The sequence below is a fragment of the Aythya marila genome (genome assembly GCF_965140915.1).
Source record: "Aythya marila genome assembly, chromosome: 11".
NCBI classification, from domain to species: Eukaryota; Metazoa; Chordata; class Aves; order Anseriformes; family Anatidae; genus Aythya; species Aythya marila.
Genome location: NC_139052.1, coordinates 13,697,614 through 13,717,116, shown reverse-complemented (window position 1 = coordinate 13,717,116; position 19,503 = coordinate 13,697,614). Strand labels below are relative to the sequence as shown.

Genomic DNA, 19,503 nt, shown 5'->3' with positions numbered 1-19,503 from the left:
TCTCACCTTGCTGCACCGCCTCGCGCTGCCCCTTCCTTATCGCCCTGCCGATCAGCACTGCGCCCCTGCCAGCCCGGTGGAGCCGGCACGCTCTGCTGGCTGCCGCACACAGGGCTCAGCCCTCATCTGCTCTCACCCAGCCGTGCCCTGGGAGCCTCTTCCAGGAGCACAGCTCCCCAGGCAGCTTTGCAGGGTGATACTGGGATTTCCACACGCCAGGGTGAGCCACCAAATCCCCGTGAGCGTGCAGGTGTCTGTAAAGCTACCCCCAGCCCCCCAGCCCAAGGTTCGCTGAGGAAATCAGCAGGGTTGTGCAGGGGCTCGGGGCAGCTCCGTTTGTCCTTCTGCTCCGGGACGTGGAACTGGGCTGGCAGCGGGCAGGTCCCGGTTGCCTTGGGAAGGCTCTGGGTGAGGGTTGTACCGGACTGGTCCCAGCTGGGTCTCTCCCAGTTCCTCACTTTTAACGAGCACTAAAAATATTTCAGAGACGTAAAAACAAAATCTGAAGTGTGCACAAATCCCTCCCTCTTGCCCGGAGGCCTCTGGGCAGCTTCGCCCAGGAGAGGAGGGCACGGGGACTCCTTGGTTCACTGCGAGCTGTCCCAGCAGATCTTATCGCTGCTCGCACAGGGGCACTGGCACCGGGCTGGTCCCAGAGGTGACCGCAGCAGGTTTGTGCTGTGCATCCTGCTCCTCAGGAGGGGGCACAACGGGACACGTCCCGCTCCACCCTGGAATGACACCGGAGCTCACGCCAGTGAGCAGATAGACTTTAATACCCAAGAAGTCCCCAAACCTTCCTGCAGCTCTTGCTGTTGTCAGATTGCTGCCCAGAGACACATGGGGCAGCAATGCCCAGCCCTGCTCGCTGCTCCAAAATCAGGGGCAAAGCAGCAGCAGGCAGTACCCATAGCACTGGGCACACAGGACAGGCAGGACACTGATGGGACATGATGTGGGGAAGCTCCGAAGCTTTCACGCAGCACAGGAGAGTCTCTGGGCATCAGCCAGCATCTCAGGTGACTCGTTGTGTGCGGGTCCTTGAGGAGTGTCCTGAAAGCAAAGCACCCGAAGCAATCCAAAACAAAGCTTTGTGGCTGGCTCAGCGGAATGAAAAACAAGCTGTCCACTAGGGCTGAACAAAGCGTCGGTGTGGTGGGAGATAAAACCTTGCATTTAGATCTGGGGCTTCTCAGCCCGTATCTGAAGTGAGACCTCACCATTAAATATTGCTCTGGGAGAAATGTCGGAAAAAGGTCAAAAGAAAGCACGACTTTTTTAAGTTCAGAATAGCGCTTTTTGGATCAAAGTGCCAACCAAACGTGAGCCCAACCTACAAATGATTTTTCTGGCGGCCTTCCCTTCCCTTCGTCCCACAAAACCACGTTTATCAGCAGGTAAATGATTGTCCAGCGAGAGCCCAGGGGCTTTACTGGAAAGAGGAAAAGTCGGTGGTGTCCTTGGGGAGCGGGCGGAGAGGGCAAACCTCACAGCGAGGGAGGAGGAGGAGAGGCGTGCGGCTGTCCCCAGGGCGGTGCCGCCACACTGTCCCCGCGCCCTGCACGCAGTTCTGGTCCCAGGCGGTCCCCGGTAGTGCTGGTTTGGGTCACGCTCCGCTCAGTGCCCTCTTTGCGCTGCGCACCCCCCGCACGTGGTCCCCGCGAACTCCCGCCGGCGCGCCCCCGCCACGCTGACGCCCCCGCCCCGGCAGCCAATGAGAGGCCGCCCAGGCGCTGACGTCACCGCCGCGCCCTCCCCTCCCGCCTTTAAGTTTGAAACCGGCGGCGGCCGCCAATCGGCTGGCCCCTCGCGCTTGGCCACGCCCCCTCGGGCTCCTCACCGCCGCCGTCCAATCGGGCGCACCCAACCGCGGCCAATCAGCACCGCTCCCAGACGGAGCGCGGGCCCGCGCAGCGCGCGTGCGCGGCCATCCGCGGCGAGCCAATGGGAGGCTCCGGTTGGGGAAGGCGGGCTGGTGGCGGCGGCCAATGAGGGAGCGCGAGGCTGAGGCGCGAGCAGACGAGCGCGTAATGGCGGCGGCGGCGTGAGGGGGAGAGGGGCCGCCGGGCCGGGGGGCGCCGTGAGCGGGCCGCGGGGCCGGGAGGAGGCCGTGAGGAGGCCCTGAGGGGGCCGCCGCCGCCGCCGCCGCCATGTCGGTGCCGTGCTCGCCCAGCGCCGTGTTCCTGCTGGACACCTCCAGCCCGTGCCGGCGGGCGCGGCTGCGGCGGGGCGCCCTGCGCCTCCTCAACCACTTGTGCTGCCGCTTCGGGCCGCCCCGCCTGCGCTGGGCCTTCCGCTTCTTCGACTCGCTGGGCGGCCGCGGCGGGGCCTCGCGGGGCGGCGGCTTTCGGCAGCCGGGGCCCGGCGCTTGGGCTCGCTTCGAGGAGGAGCTGGCCGAGCGCATGGGGGCCGCACAGAGCGGCCTGCCCGGCCCCGCGCCCCGCGCCGCCCTCACGCACGGCGGGCTGAAGGAGACGCTGCTGGGCTTCCAGTGGGAGCGGCCCGAGATCGCCTCCCCCACCAAGCCCCTCCGAGCCAGCCGCAGGTCAGCGCCCGGGCCGGCGAGGGGAGAGGTCCCTGAGAACCTGGCGGCCCCCGAGGGCTTCGCCAATGCCGTGTTCCTCTTCTCGCCCTGTCCCCACTCCGGCCGGGAGCTGCGGCAGTTCGTGTCTGGCAGTGCTGCTGCTGCGCCCCTCGAGCCGCCCACGGCCCAGGAGGTGGCAGAGAAACTCCTGCCCAGGGGCGTCCAGGAGCTGCTGGTGGACCAGAAGGTCACGCTGTACTGGGTGGACACCGCTGAGTGGTCACAGGTAGGGAGCAAAGGCTCTGCTGGGCCATCTCTACACCAAGCTCCTGTACGAGAAGGAAGGGGATCCTGTTCTGTGTGGCGAGCTTTGGGTGGGAAGGAGGTCTGCAGCCACTGCCACGTAGCCCTGGTCACTAAGACGCTGACAGCTGGGATCGTAGAACTTGCTCAAAACACCTTCTAGTCCTACATCCAAATCATTTATAAAGACGTCAAAGAGGACTGGCCCTGAAATGGAGCCTTTAGGGACCCCACCACTGACTGTCTGCCAGCCAGATGTGGCCCCATTTGCCACAACCCTTTGAGCCCTGCCCGTCAGCCAGTTGCTCACCCATTGGATGACGTTTTTGTTCAGCTGTATGCTGGACATTTTGCCCAGTAGGATCCTAAGGGAAACTGTCAAAAGCTTTACTGAAGTCCAAAAAGATCACATCAGCTGGTTTCCCTTGATCGACTAGATGGGTTGATCTTACCATAAAAGGAAACCAAATTTGTCAAACAGGATGCCATCCGGACCCATGGGCTTGTCTGGGTCCAGGTGGAGCAGCAAATCCTGCACGTGGTCAGGGTCGGTTGGGAGTTTGTCATTTCCACCGTCATGGTCCTCCTGCTCAGGGCAAGCTGGGTCCTGAAGCCCAGCATCAGCGCTGGAGATGGAGGCAAAGAAGGCGTTAAATGTCCCTGCTTTGCCTATGTCCTTGTCATGGAAGCCGTAATGGAAGTTCTCCTTTTGACTGAGACATGTCAGTGATTTACTAACTCCAGGGTTTATCGATGGGCTGTCTTGTCCTTGGAGTTAGGTAGCAGTGTGGCAGTTCAGGTGTCTAGATACTAAACTCAAAAACGCATCCTTGAAAGTACTGGCTACGTCTTAGTTCATTTGGAGTAGTCTTTTCTCTGTTGGGTGCCCCTGGAAGTTGGTAGAGTCCATGAAAACACTTGGGAAGAACTGAGATGCTGTTTGTGTGCTTGTTACACCACTTCTTCTAGAAATGTGCAGTCTTTATTTGTTGTTTGGGTAGAGATTGTCTCACTGCCGATGTGAACTGGAGCCCCCTCTGTTACTTCATTTCAGGTGATTGAATCCCCGGATCATGTTGGCTACTGGACAATGCTTGAGCTGCTCCAGCAGATAGGAGGCACCATTTTGCCATCCGAAACCTTAGTGCAGTGTTTGAGCCACCACAGGGCGCACCTTGGGCACGGCTTTCTTGGAGACCCGAGTTCCCCCGTGCCGCAGACGCTGCCATGGACGTCGCTTCTGCCGCTGGACTCAACCTTGACCTGCTTGTTTTCAAAGCCCTCCGTATTTCAAGCAGCATTCCCCAAGCAGGAAGGGACGTTGTTTCTCAGCATGCCTGGTAATATTTTTTAAGGCATAATAATAAGTCTGTTAGCCAGGGTTCTTGATCAGTTTCCATTGTTTACAACATGAGTGGGAGTTACTTTAGATGTTTAAGGGTCTACGTTTCTTATTATGTGTGTTTTAAATCTTCTTATTCTTCTGGTATGAGAGTGATAGGCCTGTATTCCTGTTCGGGTCTCTTCCATGCTTTCCAGAAGTTTGGGTGCATGAAGAGCTCATTGCTGGTCCCGTACTACGTAGGCGTACAGCCCTCTACGTGCTTTAGCTCAGTTTCTTCAGCCTGGCTAAACCAAGAAGATGCATAAAAAGGCCTTTCAAAAGAAAACTTAACCTTAAAGCAGCATGCGATGTGCATTTTCTTTCTTCAGTAGTCCCTTCATGCACTCAGCTCCTTCATGAGAGCCCGGGGAGATCTTAGTGAAGAGCTGTTCCCTGTTTAATCCTGATATTTGTTTTTCTTGCGTTGAAGCTGTCTCCATCCAGATAAAAGAATTTTTTACACAGTTTAGGGCTTCTGTTTTTATTTTGTCCTTGCACAGGAGGAAAGAAGGAGGAAAAGTGTGCCGTGATTCTGGAACCTCTAGCCATGAGCCAACAACAACTGTGTTGTCCAGTCGATATCTTCCTGAAAGGCAGCTTGACGGGCTGGAACTGGATGCAGGCTGGCAGCTTTCTCACAGAGAGCTGGGTACTGCACATTTCCGAGGCTGACTGTGCAGAACATAACCGGGTGGTGTTTCATCAGCTGCTGAGAAGTCTAGTGGCTGAAGAACTGTACATGGTAAATCTTTCTTTGCCCTAAACTAGTATCTGTTTTGAAACAAGTCGTGGCAAAAAGGGTGACAGTGTCATGTTATGAAAACAATAATGCTGCTATTTGTTATGCTGCAAATTGCTCATTTGGAGCTAGTTTTGGAACAGTTTTTAGAAGATCATGCATGTCTACAACCAGTTTGTAAAATGTTCATGCTCATTAAGTCTTTGTATATTTCCAGAAAATGTAAACGTGTATTATTTTTTTGATGTAGGTTGCTGAAGTGTCTCTATCCAAGACGTGGAGCCCCTGCACTGCGGTTCTGTCCCCGCTTTCTGAGAGCGCCGCAGTTCTCACCCTCCTGCGTGCTGAGCAGACCGCAGAGGCTCAGCAGCACGACCTAGTAGGAGCAGTGGTGGAGGACCCTCCCCAAGATCCCGCTCTGCATCTCCCAGATATTGTGCATAGCATGTTGAGTAACATTGACATGTCAGCGGAGGATTCTCTAGCTAGCCCAGGTAGGCATAAGGAAATGCAAAGCTGTATTTTGATCCGCTCTAGCTTCAGAGCCTTCCACTCCAAATCAGACCTAAGGATTTCCTCAGTGAGGAGTCTCATTTTGTCTTGATTTCTGTGGCTCAGGCCTTTCAGTTCTATTGACAGCATTAGTTCCTATTGCCTTGTAGGTAAAGCACAGCTGCACGTGCTTGGGGACAAGTTTTTAAAAAGTGTTATGTGGGCTACCTCTGTGAAACCTTTGCATGTGGCTGCACGGAGACTACTTTTGGCTCACCTCTTATTTAATGTGAATCTTACGGGTCTCCCAGCCTGATGTTTGGCTAGTAAATTGTCCCTACATGAGCTGAGCTTTGGAAACCTGTCTTAGAGCCCCTATGGAGGCCAAAGCCTTCTGCCATTTCATTTAGCTTCCTTCTAATACTTTTATTTTTGTCTGTTCAGAAGAAACTCCTGTGCCAGAGTGGGTCCGACGGGAGCTGTCGGATACAGGGAGCTGGCATCCTTCAGTGCTTGAAGCATGGTACCATTCATCAAACGTTTGTGGAGCAAGCTCAGACCTGATGGAGTCATTCAGGTACTTCTTATGAAACCAGTCTGAGTAGTACTCAAGAATTTCTGCTCCCTTTTAAGGGAGCATGGCTGAATTGTTGCTCAAAGTGCTAGAATGAAATGCTCATCTTAGTAAACTGAGCACAGAAACAGAAGCATTATGTGCTTTTGCTTCAATATGCCTTGGTGTGTGAGACAAAAGGGAGTGGGAACAGGATATTTGGGTAGCAGTCAGCTTGCATTAAGGTCTTGACAGCTTCAGGAGTGAGATAGATGGTTTAAATGACCAAAGCTATTCAGATCTGCCAGGTGGCAGATTGCACCTCTTCTGCTTCAGTAAGATTCACTGCAAAGTGCTGGTGGTTTTGTTACCACCATTGGTGTTTACTGAGAACGTATTAATCTGCATGCTTTAAAGATCTTGCTGAATGTAACATAAAAAATGCATAACGTAGGACAGCCTCGGTAGCATGAAGCTGCTCGTGTGTGCTTTTGACATGGATCAGTGGCATTTGTCATACATCAGGCAACTCCTGCCTCCTGCTGTGCTTGTTTCCAGTTCGGTGTGATTCTTTTAAGCTGGAGGATTGGGTGGATTTATTGCTTCTGTAAGGCTGATAGGGAGCAGGCTTTAGAAGAGTACCAGCCTGTGTTACTTGCACTGTAGAATTGTGCTTCCCTAAGGCTTGCAGGAAGAAAGGCTCGCGCGTAGAAGCAGGTTCATATGCAGTAAGAACAAGAGGCGTGCCTCCCCCTCTCTTTTTTGATACCTGTGTTGAATTGCTCTTTTATGTAGGCTCCTGCAGGCTCCTTGTGCTAATGAGAAGGATGGTGCAGACCAATCTGAAGTGGAACTCTCAGAAAGTCTGTCTGAGCTGTACCAAAGAAAATTCAGTGAAATATCTGCCACAGCTGGACCAGGAAATAACAGAAAAAGACGTATGTATGATTTGAGATTATATGTGAATGTTATCAATTAAAGATGATAGAGATTTCTCAGCAGGCCTCCTTATTGTATAAACCCTAAAGATCCATCCTTTCCTGAGTAGTGGCATGCTTTAGATTTTTTTTCTCTATTTAAAAGACAGCATAACTTAAATACTAATATTGTCCTTTAGTACAACCCAGATAACTCCTAAATTCAAGGCTACACAGTGACTGACGATTAAAAAGCAGCATGCAGAGCTCTGCAGTTTCACTAGTTGTTGGAACAGAGACTGCTACAACTTCTGCTAAATATTGGAACCTCTTTATTTATTTATTTTTTTAAATAACTTGGAGAAATTGAACACTTTGTTTTCCAGAAGAGTTTCATTGTTACATTTTAGTATTTTAAGCAGTGGTGCAGGTATCTTCACGATATATCCTTAACCGTCAGATATCTCCATTTCTGTGACACAAAATTGCTTCAGGCATGTGCAACTTCTGATTCTACTTGTAACTTACCTGGAGTGAAAATTTTCCCTCACTTCTGACCTGGAGAACTTGCTACCTCCTCTGCTGCCTGTACATTTCACGGAGAAATACAATCCTTTTACAGCCTATTTATTTTCAACTAAAAGTTACTAATGTTGCCTGATAGCAGCACATAACTCTAAATTATGTTCTCCCTTGGTGGTGTTCCTGGCCCATTGTTTGGTGGAACTAACTCTCTTTCTGTTGCGTTGCAGGTGGGGTTCCCCGAACTCCAGTCAGGCAGAAGATGAAGACCATGCCCAGATCCCTGCAGATGCTTAATGTTGCAAGGCTCAACGTCAAAGCACAGAAGTTTCAACCTGATGGTGTGCCACCAGCAGTGAGTGAGAAGTTTCCGCAGAAGCTTTCAGCGAAAAGGTTGGATGAAAAATGGGAAGAAAAGGAAAAGGCTCTTAAAATATCAGTAGGCGAGTACTGACTTACCAGTTCTGATACCAGTCCTTATATTTGTAGGCGGTTATGTTGGATTTTTGGGGAAAGGCGAAAGAAAGAAAATAATGGAGTGGAGTACCAGTAGGTAGCGAGCAGATTGTTTGGGTTTCTATATCTGTGTTGTCATACTCTGGTTATTACTTCTAATTTTTCACCTTTCTCCCATTTGGTTTTTGTAAAGGTTTACATCATAATGTTATAATAGTGTTATAACCTCTGGAATTAGTTTCCTGCCCCATCTGAAAAGAATGATAAAGGACTGTGGTGTCCTTTGTTGTAGTTCTGTACCAAAAGAAGTAAAGCAAAGTACCCCTTGGTGATGTTTGGATCATTTGTTCTGGACCTAGGGCCGCTTCTGTTATTGTTATGTGGTCTGCGTGTGTCTTTGTTGGAGAAAAATCTTGTTAATGGCCTCCTGTAATCCTTTCTTCAGTTGGAATGGGGTTTTAATCAGTAAGGAGTGTTAAATTTCTGTTTAGTTGACTTCGATCACTTCCTTTGCAGACTTCAAAACCGAGGAGGAACTGCAGGCCCATCTAATTACAAGCTATCAGAAAGCTGTTGCTGAGGAAGTTATTTCATCTGTGTGTGCCCAGAACATGATCATGGCCATTAAAAGGTTCTTGAAAGTACAAAATGCCAAAGAGAAAGAGGTAGGTAAGAATATGTAAGCAGGGTTGTTACTGATCTAGGAATTAGATTTTTTGCTATTTCAGGCTACTTTTTTCCTTCAATTTACCTTATTTTTTTAAATATGTTTGCACTTGGTTAAAACCACTAACTCCTATCTGTCCTGAATCAGTTGTAAAAATCTGTAGGTAATTGTAAGGAATGTCAGAAAATCCATTTCAGTTATCAGTTCACACCACTGGTAAAAATTGCAACAGATCAATTTTTCCTTTACAATGACCTCATTTTGAATTTTAATGTTGCTTGAGGACAGTATAAAAAAAAAAAATCAATTCTAACAAACCATATCTTAAAAAGTTGTCTTCTGTTTTTTTGCTTTTCATGATTAATCTTTGCTAAGTCACTGAAATCAAAGCAATTCCTTCCTTGAAGGACAAGAAAAAATCAAGCTATTCCCAAGATAGTGGCACAAAATTACAAACTTTGTTTTAATTGTGTCTTTACAGGTGGCCTGCGTGGAACAAGTCAGAAACCATCTTCTGAAGACAAGCAAAGTGCTCAGACAACAGCATGGCTCAGAGAAAGAAACCAAAGTCAGAGAGTATGAGACATTTTATTTGCTTCAGCTTCAGAGATGCTGTAGAGTTAGTTAGCGATTCTTGATGGTAGCTTTTTTGTGCAAGTGGAAAGGTATTTACATGAGTAAACGTTCCAAAGAAGCAAACATATCAAACACTTCAAAAAAACATTTCAAAGAATCAATGGTAAAACCTTTTCATTAAATGCAAATATATATTATATGACAAGTATTACAGCCAAAATCTGAAATAAGGCATTTCCCCTGCCACCAAAAGGAAATATTAACTGATTTAGGTTGTCAAAAGGAGCCACTTCCCCTACAATATTTACCTTTTTTTTTTTTTGAGTAACCATTTTCAAGTAAATACCAGTTTGCTCCAGATAAAGGGTCAGTAAATGACTGCTTGTTTTCTTAGGTGTCAACTTCAGGTATTCTTGCGCCTTGAGTTGTGTCTTCAGTGCCCTTCACTACAAAGCAACGCTGATGAAATGGAGCAGCTGTTAGAAGAGGTAAGTAGACTAGACCAGGTTGTGGATTTGGATGGCATGAGGAATGTAGACCTGGACCTTATAGTTTTCCCCTGATTCTACTGTAACATTCTGTATTCCTTGCTAAAAATCTGGTGTTAACAACTGTCATGGCTTAATCCATTTTTTCACCTGATTTTCTTCCAGATGACAGACATGCTGCGCATTTTATGTCTGACTGAAGACCCAGCTTATCTCACAAAGTTTCTAGAGGAAATACTGGATTTGTAAGTTTTTTGGGGTAACTCGATTCTTACTGGAGACTGTGACTTTGGTTGTGTGCTCTCTCTGAGTAAACAGAAATCTACAGCTTTGATTTACTGCATTCTTGTAATTCTAAGAAGTTTAGACCATTCTGCTTGTTACACTTTTAATTAACAGAAATGTAGCTGATAAGCATGTAAACCAGTAGCAAAAAAAAGCTTTTTTTTAATTGATACCTAAGGATTCAGTTTACCTAAGGATTCAGTTTAAACCTGGGGATTGTAATGGAGTTGGTTTTGTGGAGGACTTTATTTGATGTGGGTTCTCTGATGCACTAGGTATATGAATTCTATACCGAAGACCCTTGGAGATCTGTACTACAGTCTGGGTACACAAATACCACCGAAGCTGGCATCTGTTCTGCCTTCAGACTTCTTCAGTGATGATTCAGTGACTCTGGATAGCAAATCTCCAGGCCTTCCAGAGTCTTTATCATCTGCCCTAACTCCCAGTGCTGTTTGCCTACGCAGTGAGGGTGATCAGCTGGAGGAACTGCGCACCCGATCTGCCAAAAAGAGAAGGTAATAATCCCAAATGAGGGAGGCAGCTTGGTGCAGCCTGGCCTGCGTCTGTGGAGCTAACTAAACTATAGCTCTATCGTTTTGGTTTCTGTTGCTCGATGGCTAGTTGGGGCAAATTCACACTTGCTGAGAGCTCTGCAAGCCTGATGGGAAATATAAAGGGCTCCCAGTTTTCATTTTAACTTCCCATTATTTTATTATATGAAAGTGTAATCTTGATTTGATTCTGTATGCCTGCTCTATGCACAAGCAGAGTTTGTGGGCCTCTTCTGAGAGAAGTTCTGCTATGCAGTTAGGTGACCCTGTATCACTAAAGTTAAAACTGAGATTTACTGGAGCCCTCTGTGTTGAGGATTGTGTACGTTTCTGCAAACTGTGAAGTGAGTTTAATACCAACTTTAAAGTTAATTATAGTAGTTATATTGCAAATCATTTTTCAATATTGTAACAAATGATGTACTAACTAATAATTTGCAGTCTGAATTTAGATAAAGGCTTTCTATCTCAAGAGTCAAACCCATGTTTAATTGTCATTAGTTTGATAACTACACTTCTGATCTTATTTTAACTTCATCTTTGTATGACTTCTAAAGGAATAATATATTAGCCAGACACAGGAGCATGACAGAAGCATCACAGAACTTGCGTCAAATTGAGATTCCCAAGACAGCCAAGACTCCCCTCAGAAAGGTAAAACTCTCACAGAAGGGTTGTGTGTGGGTTGCTCGTGCAGGGGTGCAGCAACATTGTGAAGTGACACTTGAGTGGGGAAAAAAGAAACCTTGCTTTGTATTAACTCAGTAGGTGTGCCTGGTATCAAAACTTCCAGTGAGTCTGATTTATTTTTGTTTGTTTTAGGAGAGCTCACGTTCTCACCTTGCCACTGAGAAATCCCAACAAATGCCTCTGCAGAAAGAAGCAGTGCAAGGTATATTGACTTCTAGCTTTTCCATGGAAAGGTGCGTCTTCAGCACGTGCTATCCCTGTAAATTTCAGTGAGCTCATGAAATCATGCTGAAGCATCCTGGAAATCTGAAGGAAACTGCTGAATTCTGGAAAAAAAAACTTTGAGGACAAAAATAGTTGTTTTCTGTGTGCTCACGTACAGAAAACTTGCATCGTATATCCTGAAAAAAAAAAACAACAACCTTTCAGTTCTTCCTTGGCTGTTGCAATTATTTCCATCTGCTCTGAAAAAGAGTGAGGGCAGGAGAAAACTCTTACATCTGGAAATAGGATGTTTCTCCTCAAAAGTATGTAATAGGATTTAAATCCCACATCTGTTCCCCGAACCCACGTGTACTTCAGTTGCGACTTTGTAGCTTACTCAGTGTTGCTCCATCTGGGATGCTGGCTGGCTGCTTTTCCTGTGGCACCTGCTAGCAGCTTATTGCTGGAAAGTATGGATAATACAAACTTAAGTCCAGGATAGATTTAGAGAATGACACAGTCCATAAACAACTCTCCCTCCCCTTCCCCCCCCTCCCCACACACACACACAAAAACAAACAAAAAAACAGGCCATTTTTCAATGTGTTCTGGCCTCTAAAATACTTCTGACTTGCTACTTTTTCCTTTTAATCCGATCCTTTCTTGCTTTGTCTTTCCTCACAGAGGTTACAAAGGTAAGGAGGAACCTCTTCAACGAAGGGATACGTTCACCATCCAAAAAGTCTATGAAAAAGATGCCTAGAAGCCAGTCAGTATCTGCTGTGGAAGGCCTAAAATACAAATGCTCTGATGAAGGTGCTAAGGGTAGGTCATAACTTGCATGTGTAGGATAGCTATGGAAGCGCTTCTGAAACTAATTGTGTGGTGTTATCAAATCAGGTGAAAGCATTTTGAATCATTGCTGTGATTGTTTGTAGAGAGAACAGGATGGCATTGGAACTGAAACCTGTTTTTTGCTGAATTCCATACACCTCACAAAGAAATCAAACGTTAAAAATGCTTGGTTACAAAAAGATCTGTGAATTAAGGTTAAAGAATGGAAGCAATCTTACGTGTGTCACATTAAAGTTAGTGCTATTAATAAATTGAGGGAATAAGAAAGAAGTGAAGACACTGGACTCCTAAATACATAGAATAATTTGAGTACTGGGAGGCTGATCCCTAGTTGTTCCATATTGGCAGTCATTCATAAGCTGAAACCCGTGTGAAATAAATTCTTTCTCCTAACTGCTTTCTAATTGTGTGGTGCTATATCCATTCATTGCTTGAATTTCTTTATTTTTCAGATCATCACAAGTTACTGACCAAGAGAGTTGCAGAAACACCACTACATAAACAGGTCTCTAGGAGACTACTGCATAGGCAGATCAAAGGCCGGTGAGTAAGCTCTTTCTGAATTTCGTCAGTAAGTGCTGGGTGTTTGATGGCTGAGCACAAGAACCAGATGTCTTTGTTTTCAAAGTGTCACCTTCACCTAAGGTAGCAAAGAGAACCGAGAACCAGTGGAGGCTAAGTTTCATTGTGTAAGTAAAAGTACTTTAATTCCTGCAGCAGAGCGCTGTTCAGGTTTAGCTGCTGCGCTGAGAATTTCTGAAGTGCAATCCTGACTTAGACGTAGCAGTTTCATGTGGAAGCAAATGCTGCCAATCCTACAGCTAGAAAGATGCTTATACTCAGTCATGCCTTAATAGGAGGCAGAGTGCTTACTGGCTGCTCAGGGTAGCCCCCAAAGCAGTGTATTGCAGAATATAGTACTGCTTTTCAGTTTTCATGGTACGTTTTGTTTTTGTAAATGAGAACAGTACGTGAAGTCTGAACTGTTTTTTTTAAAGGTCTTCTGATCCAGGCTGTGACACTGGTGTTGTAGAAGAGTCTCCAGAGAAGGCCATAATTGGTAAGCAGGAAGGTTTTTTTTGATTAAAGCTATTTTTGCTTGTTGTAGTCCTTAAGATGAGTGTGCTTCGATGTAGGTAACTCACAAATAAGTGACACAGAAGTATTCTACAATTGTTGGTGGAGCACAGCCTCCTCTGATGGAACTATTTGCAGCTTGCTGCTTTGATTACCCTTTGACTATCCTCTGCATTTTCACTTGGAAAAGTTACTCTTTACCTGAAGTGAAGATATTTGAAGGACTTCATGGGTCAACAAGACCTTGAGCTGCTGTAATTATGGTCAAACCAGCATGTTTTTTTTAATGCAATGTGTTAGTGCTGGGACCCTAAAACTGCTCTGGCTTCTACTGTCACAGACCAGTATTCTGCAGAGCCACGTGGCAATGTCATGTTGGCTACTGCTGTTTCTCTTCCTCAGGAAGGAAGAAGAAAAGAGCATGGTTGGGCAAGTAGGAAGGTAAAATTCAGTAAAAAGAGGAGAGTTAACTAACGGAGAGTTAACTAATCTGGATGTAACTTGGATTGAATATGGATTTTTCTAGTATTCCTTCTCGTGCAATTGCTGGAGAGGAAAGAAAGTGATCATGACTTAGAGGACAGGAGACTATGATTTGGAAGGAGACTTGTGTGCATTAGTATTCCGAACACCCCAGGAAAGTAGAAGCGTTTTTCTTCACATACTTGCCTTTGTATGCGAGATTAATGTTACTGTGTGGAAGTTTCTTCTTAGCGTGTTCTTTTCCATTGTGATCTGTTCCTGAAGATGTCACTATTGTTGAGGGAGAAAGAAGCTTCAGTCTCTGATATCATTACCTTTCAGAAGCAGGTTTAAGAAGAAGTCCACGCATCAAACAACTGTCGTTGAATAGGACCCACTCTGGTGTTTTCTATTCTGCTGCGCAGCCCAGCTCACAGAATTCACAGGGAGTCCACCAAGGACGAGAAGAGGAGAGCTGCACTCAGCAGGATGTAGCAGGTACTGAATGGAACCTGAGCAGGCTGATATTGCTGATCTGAAAAGCTGGCGTGGATAGCTCAAAGTTTGATTCGTTCTCTAAAAGACTGTAAGGAGTGAAGAGCTATCATGTAATGTCTTCTGTAGAGAGAAACTCAGCCCCACTAATTCTTGAACTGAGAATCTCCATCTGTAGGATGGAGAGGCAGCTATTTCTATGATGAGTACACTGCCAACTTCAACTAGTCAGGCCCATCTAACAGAATATCACTGATTGCCATTCTGCATCCCTTAAATGCAGTGAAACCATGTCAAATTTGGGACAGAAATCCTAAAGCTAGTTTGTCTCCTGGCTGCATAAAGGCATAAAGCAGTGACTGATGGGGTCTTCTTTGCTGGGTTTCTCACTAGGATTATCAGTTGCAATGGTTTCACTTATTTCTTTATATTTTACCTACTGGAATCCTCAGTCTTGAACTAGAACTTTCTGATGCTATGAGCTGTAAATAAAATAGGAGGCTGAGCTTTTTTTTTCCTAGAGCACTCTTTCTATGGATGGATATCAGTTTTAGTTTGGGAAATAATAATTCTACTGAATCTTAACATCAGGCTAGAAAAAAAAACCTGCTAGGGCAGGCAGCTTTGTATACTACCTGTCCGTACATCTGAAGTGACTGAGATGATTGTTCATGGCGGGTTTCTTGGTGTTAGTTGAATTGTACTATTCCATTTCACAGCCATTAAGCTGCACTCCAAGAGCCCCACAGTCCAGACTCCCAAGAGACTCTTTTTTGGTGCAGTCATTGATACGTGTAGCCCTGCAGAGAAGCATTCATCTGGAAGGAGGAGAACAAGAAAGGATTCTTTAAACTTGAAGGAGCTGACGGCCTGTCAGGTAAAAACAATTGCCCCCCTCTCTCTTCCTTCAATCCCCTTACTCTGTGTTTAGTGAGACCAATACATCTTAAATTTAGTGTTTAAGTCTAATCAAACAGTTTGCTTTAAACCTTGAAGTAAATGTTAAGAAGGATGGGTAATACTGTTGGAATAGAGCAAGGCTGATTCCTTTTTTTTCCCCCCTGCAGACTCCTAGAAAAACACCTCATAAATCTACGCAGAAGCTACTGAATTCTGCCAGTAAACTACCTAGGAGATCACCTCGCATTCTCCACAGGACTCCCCAAAAACTGGAGAAGACTCCCAGCAAAAGCCCAGCTGCTAAGCAGAGTGCAGCCAAGTGTTTGGGAAAGTATTTTTCTCGTCCTGTACAAGGGGCCAAGTCCCCATCTGTGTTACGGGAAAGTAAAAGGGTTCACTTACTGCAAGTAACGCCTGAGGATCGTACTCTACAAGACGAACTTTCCCCTCCTTACAAAGAGGCTGCCTTACAAATGCCGGAGCATAATGAGGCATCAAACACTGTGAACTCCTCACTACCTCACAACAACTCGAATCCACTTGGTTCTTCCCCATCTGCCCTCCAGGAAAGTTTTCTTACAGAACTGCGAACTCCAAGGTGTTCGTTGAGGTCCCTCTCAAAATTATCCTCCCCAGCTGGTACTCAGAGGCTCATCTTTCCAAGTGAAATTCGGGTGCAGCCAGAAGCAGTATCTCAAGCAATGGAAAGTACTCCCAGGAAGCTTGAAGATTCAGGTTCAAAGTTACCTGCACTACCTGCCAGCCCCCTGACTGCAGAAATGTCTGAGCTCACTGTGAAGCTGCAGTCTCCCTTCAGTTCTCCTCTCTGTGCCGCAGCCATCAGCTCTCCTTCCCATGTGCAGGCTGGGGAGTCTCGCTGGGAACTTATTGTGCCTAAAACATCTCTCCTAAAATCTCCAGGTATCGCTGGCTCTTTGCCAAAGTCCCCACTTAACGCCTCCAAGCAAGGTGGGTGCAAGCCGGATTCTGGAGGAGAGGACCTCACACCACGTGCATGTGAAACGCCTTCCAGAAATAAGGACAGCCATCGTGATAACGGTGATAGCTCTTGTGAAGAAAGCCTCCAGCTCTCTAAGTCCCAAATTCCTGAAAATACCCCTGTGTCAGAGAAAAACAAACCAGTGGGTGTAATGGCTCAGAACTCTTCTCCAGGAAAGGACCCAGAAAATGTGGATGAGCATTCCTCTCTGAAGCTGCCTGCTGGAGAATGTGCGCTGAGTGCTGAGACGGAGTGCGAGCAGGTGCTTAAGGAGGGAAACTCCAGTGCGAGCACCTGTGAGTCCTTCTTAAGCAGTTCTCAAACAAGCAGCGATGAGTTGGAGGCAAGAAGCCTCCTGAGAGAAGAATACACGAGGACAAAGGCTCCGTCTCTCCGGAGGCACTCCAGGTGTGCCCTGAGTACTTCACCTCCTCTACCAAAGTCTGCTCCTGCCTACTCCTTGCGCTGCACCGCAGACAGGAGGCAGCGGGAGGCCGCAGCACGGATGGGAAACCCTGAGCTTCCAGCCAAGTTCTCCACCCCTAAAAGCCATTGCAAAGCGCCTTCTGCCAGCCCACCCACTTATGAGGTCGAACTTGAAATGCAAGCTTCAGGCTTACCCAAGCTTCGCATTAAGAAAATCAACTCTTGCTCAGCGCTGGAGGTTCAGCCTGAAGCAAGTGCCAGCAAACCCAAGGGAGGAGAAAGCCCCTTCGGTGATCTTGCTACGGCCTCGTGTAGCAAACATCCAGGGAAGCTGGCAGCTGCCTGTGTCTCACCCTCCTGCTTCCGTGCTTTCCACAGTACGCCCGGGAAAGGTGGGGGGCAGACCTACATCTGCCAGTCGTGCACCCCAACGAGCTGTGCTTCGAACGCCACCTCCCCGTCTCCCCTGGAAGCAGAAGTTCCCCAGACGCCTTCTCCAAGGCTGAAGGGGAAGAGCACCCCTGATGCTATCAAGGACTGGCCTCGGAGGAGGAGAGCAGCAGGCAGCACTGCTAGCGCTGGCTCTGGTCGAAACGAGAAAACTGCGGATGAAAGAAGGATGTCAGCAGGCAGAGAAGGAGAAGTGAAGGTCTTGGAGCGCTGCAGCAGCAGAGTAATAAGTATGCTCGGAGAGTTTGAACTGGAAGGGATTTGCAGGCTGCAGGATCAGGCATCTCCTCCTGATTCTGATCCCAGAGCTGAAGAGAGCTTTGTTGTGGGAACTTTTGGCTTAAAACCGCGGAAGCGGACATTTACATCCCTATCTCCAGAGAAGGAGGAGAATCACGAGGCTAAGAGAACCTGCAGTGACAAGCACAACTCGGATCCCTGTGTCTTTTCCCCGGATGAGGGCAACAGAAGCAAATCAAGGACAGACTCGGTGCTTTCTGAGAAGCCCAGAGCGTGTTCACTCCTAACTCCTGTGCAGCCCAATTGCATGGGGGACGATGATGTCTTCCTTTTATCAGGTAATTAAGTGGCTCTCTTGAAATTCAGAGATGGCTAAAAGTGTGGGGTAGGGGAGAGAAAAGGCACAACTATTTTCTGTCTGTCTTAGGGAGACTGAGATGGAGAGGGAGAGTGGGTTGCAAGTGACAAGGAAGCTAATTATGTGGAGAGGCAGATCAGCTGTGAGGAATTCAGCTAGTGGGAGTTTGTGAGCGTTTCATCAGTGGAGTAATAATGATGCAAAAGGGTAATAAATGTGAAAGAGCAGGAGGCTGGACAAATTAAAAGGAAAAATTAAGAATTGCATCCAATTCCTCCCTGAAGAAGCACATAGTGGAAAAAGGTTCGGTAAGGTAACTACAGCACACAGGATGGAATACAAACCATGGCTTGAGGAAAGTGACAGCACTCATAGTGCAGTGTGTGTTGAAATTGAACCAGGCAATGAATTCTGAGAGAATGAAACGTGTGAAGGTGCAACTGCAGACTTGCTCGGTGCCAGAAACCCCCAGTTTTAGATAAATTGGAAATATCACTTGTGCTGATGGAAGCTTCGAGGCTGAGTAAGGGCTGAGACTTAAAGGCGCTCTCGAGTTGCCAGTTTGCAGCGTGTCACTGTGCTTCTCCAGGTACAACTCCACCGCTGAAGAGCGCGCTGTCAGCGAGCAGCCTCCTGGCGCTGACTCAGTCTCCGCTGCTGTGTAAGGGGCAGACGCCGCCGGCTCGGAAGCGTGCTCGAGGTAACTCCTTGTGCTGTAGGGGAGGGCTGGGCTCCAGCAGGCTGCCCGGTGTGCTCCCCTTGCCTGCAGTTAAATGAGAACACAAGCTTGCCGGGGCTTGGGCTTGGTGCAGCAAAGCACTTCTGTGCTGTGTCTTCTCTCACACTTCCTAAAAATTTGGTGTGAACTGGGACGTTTGGAAGGTGGGGTGGTAGCAGTGAAGAAAAGAGTAGCAGAACAGGAAGTTGAGCGTACTGCTCCTGGTGATACTGGGTTTCTTGGAGTCACCAGGAAGTAAATTTTGAGCAAATTGTGGCTTTAATTTTTTCATCTCTTGTAGAAGGAGAATCGGATGCCCTTGAAGTTATGACCAACCAGGAGCTGTCTCCATTCCACAGCGTGGCTTCCAGGAAGCGGCCCCTCAGCAGGACTTACTCCCGGAAAAGGCTGCTCAGCTGAATTTGGAGCCAGAACAACACGGGAAACTGTTATCTGAGCTGTACCATGGGGATTTTAACAAGGAACTTTTAATTGGTGCTGTCCTGGAGCTGTCTGTATTGGTGGGAGATGGGATGGAGGAATAGGGCAGTGGAAATAAAGACCATCTAAAGGTTTTAACCTCAATTATGTCAGCCCTGTCTGACACTTCTCCTGTCTGTAGTAGCTGAGTTGTGCAGTTAAGGTTCAGTCCTGCTCAGCAAAGAGGGAGAATTGCCCACCTTTGACGGCTTTCTTGTAAAATAAACTGATCTGAATTTTCACTACATCACTTGGTCAGAAGTCTGTCTCTACCCCACGTTGTGGGCAAGAGGTGGTGGCTGCATGAAGGAAGCTGGAGGTGAATGTACAGAAATCAGGCTGCGTGCTCCTTGGTTTGTCTTGTCCTCCTACTAACTGGGGCCCTCTGTTAGCTGCATCCACTGTGCCACAGACAGGGACATTTGAGTGGTAAAACTTGGAATGGAGTAACTGGAGATGAGATCAGGTGATTTGTACTTCCCCTTCCTGGCTTTTAATTCAAATTTATGTTAAAAAATTTCAAATGGGAATTGTGGTACTGGTGCTCACAACTTCAACTGAAGTGGGGGCTTGCTTCTAGTCAGGAGTCCCCCATCGTTAAAGCAGGTACCCGGGGCTCCTCCACGTGAATGGGGTCAGTGCCATGGCACAGGACTGTATTTAACCTCCCTTACAGCTGGAAGGGAAC

At 47.3% G+C, this 19,503-nt stretch overlaps 1 protein-coding gene across 3 annotated transcripts; it reads left to right on the top strand.

Annotated features, from left to right (window-relative positions):
• The first annotated feature begins 2,266 nt into the window (after nt 1-2,266).
• On the top strand, nt 2,267-19,051 carry TICRR (TOPBP1 interacting checkpoint and replication regulator). 3 transcript variants are annotated; one of them, XM_082768657.1, is made up of 22 exons: nt 2,267-2,810; nt 3,882-4,167; nt 4,712-4,953; nt 5,201-5,444; nt 5,887-6,019; nt 6,791-6,933; nt 7,665-7,877; nt 8,407-8,555; nt 9,039-9,133; nt 9,528-9,621; nt 9,787-9,866; nt 10,182-10,424; nt 11,018-11,114; nt 11,283-11,352; nt 12,039-12,179; nt 12,662-12,752; nt 13,208-13,269; nt 14,094-14,246; nt 14,963-15,120; nt 15,311-17,597; nt 18,207-18,317; nt 18,637-19,051. In XM_082768657.1, the coding sequence occupies exons 1-22, from the start codon at nt 2,403-2,405 to the stop codon at nt 18,753-18,755; spliced, it is 5,619 nt and encodes a 1,872-aa protein (XP_082624783.1). In that variant the 5' UTR covers nt 2,267-2,402; the 3' UTR covers nt 18,756-19,051. The 3 variants fall into 3 exon arrangements, with proteins under 3 accessions (XP_082624783.1, XP_082624782.1, XP_082624784.1); XM_082768656.1 differs by having other exon boundaries at nt 14,091-14,246; XM_082768658.1 differs by lacking the exon at nt 18,207-18,317 and having other exon boundaries at nt 14,091-14,246.
• The last annotated feature ends 452 nt before the right edge of the window (nt 19,052-19,503 follow it).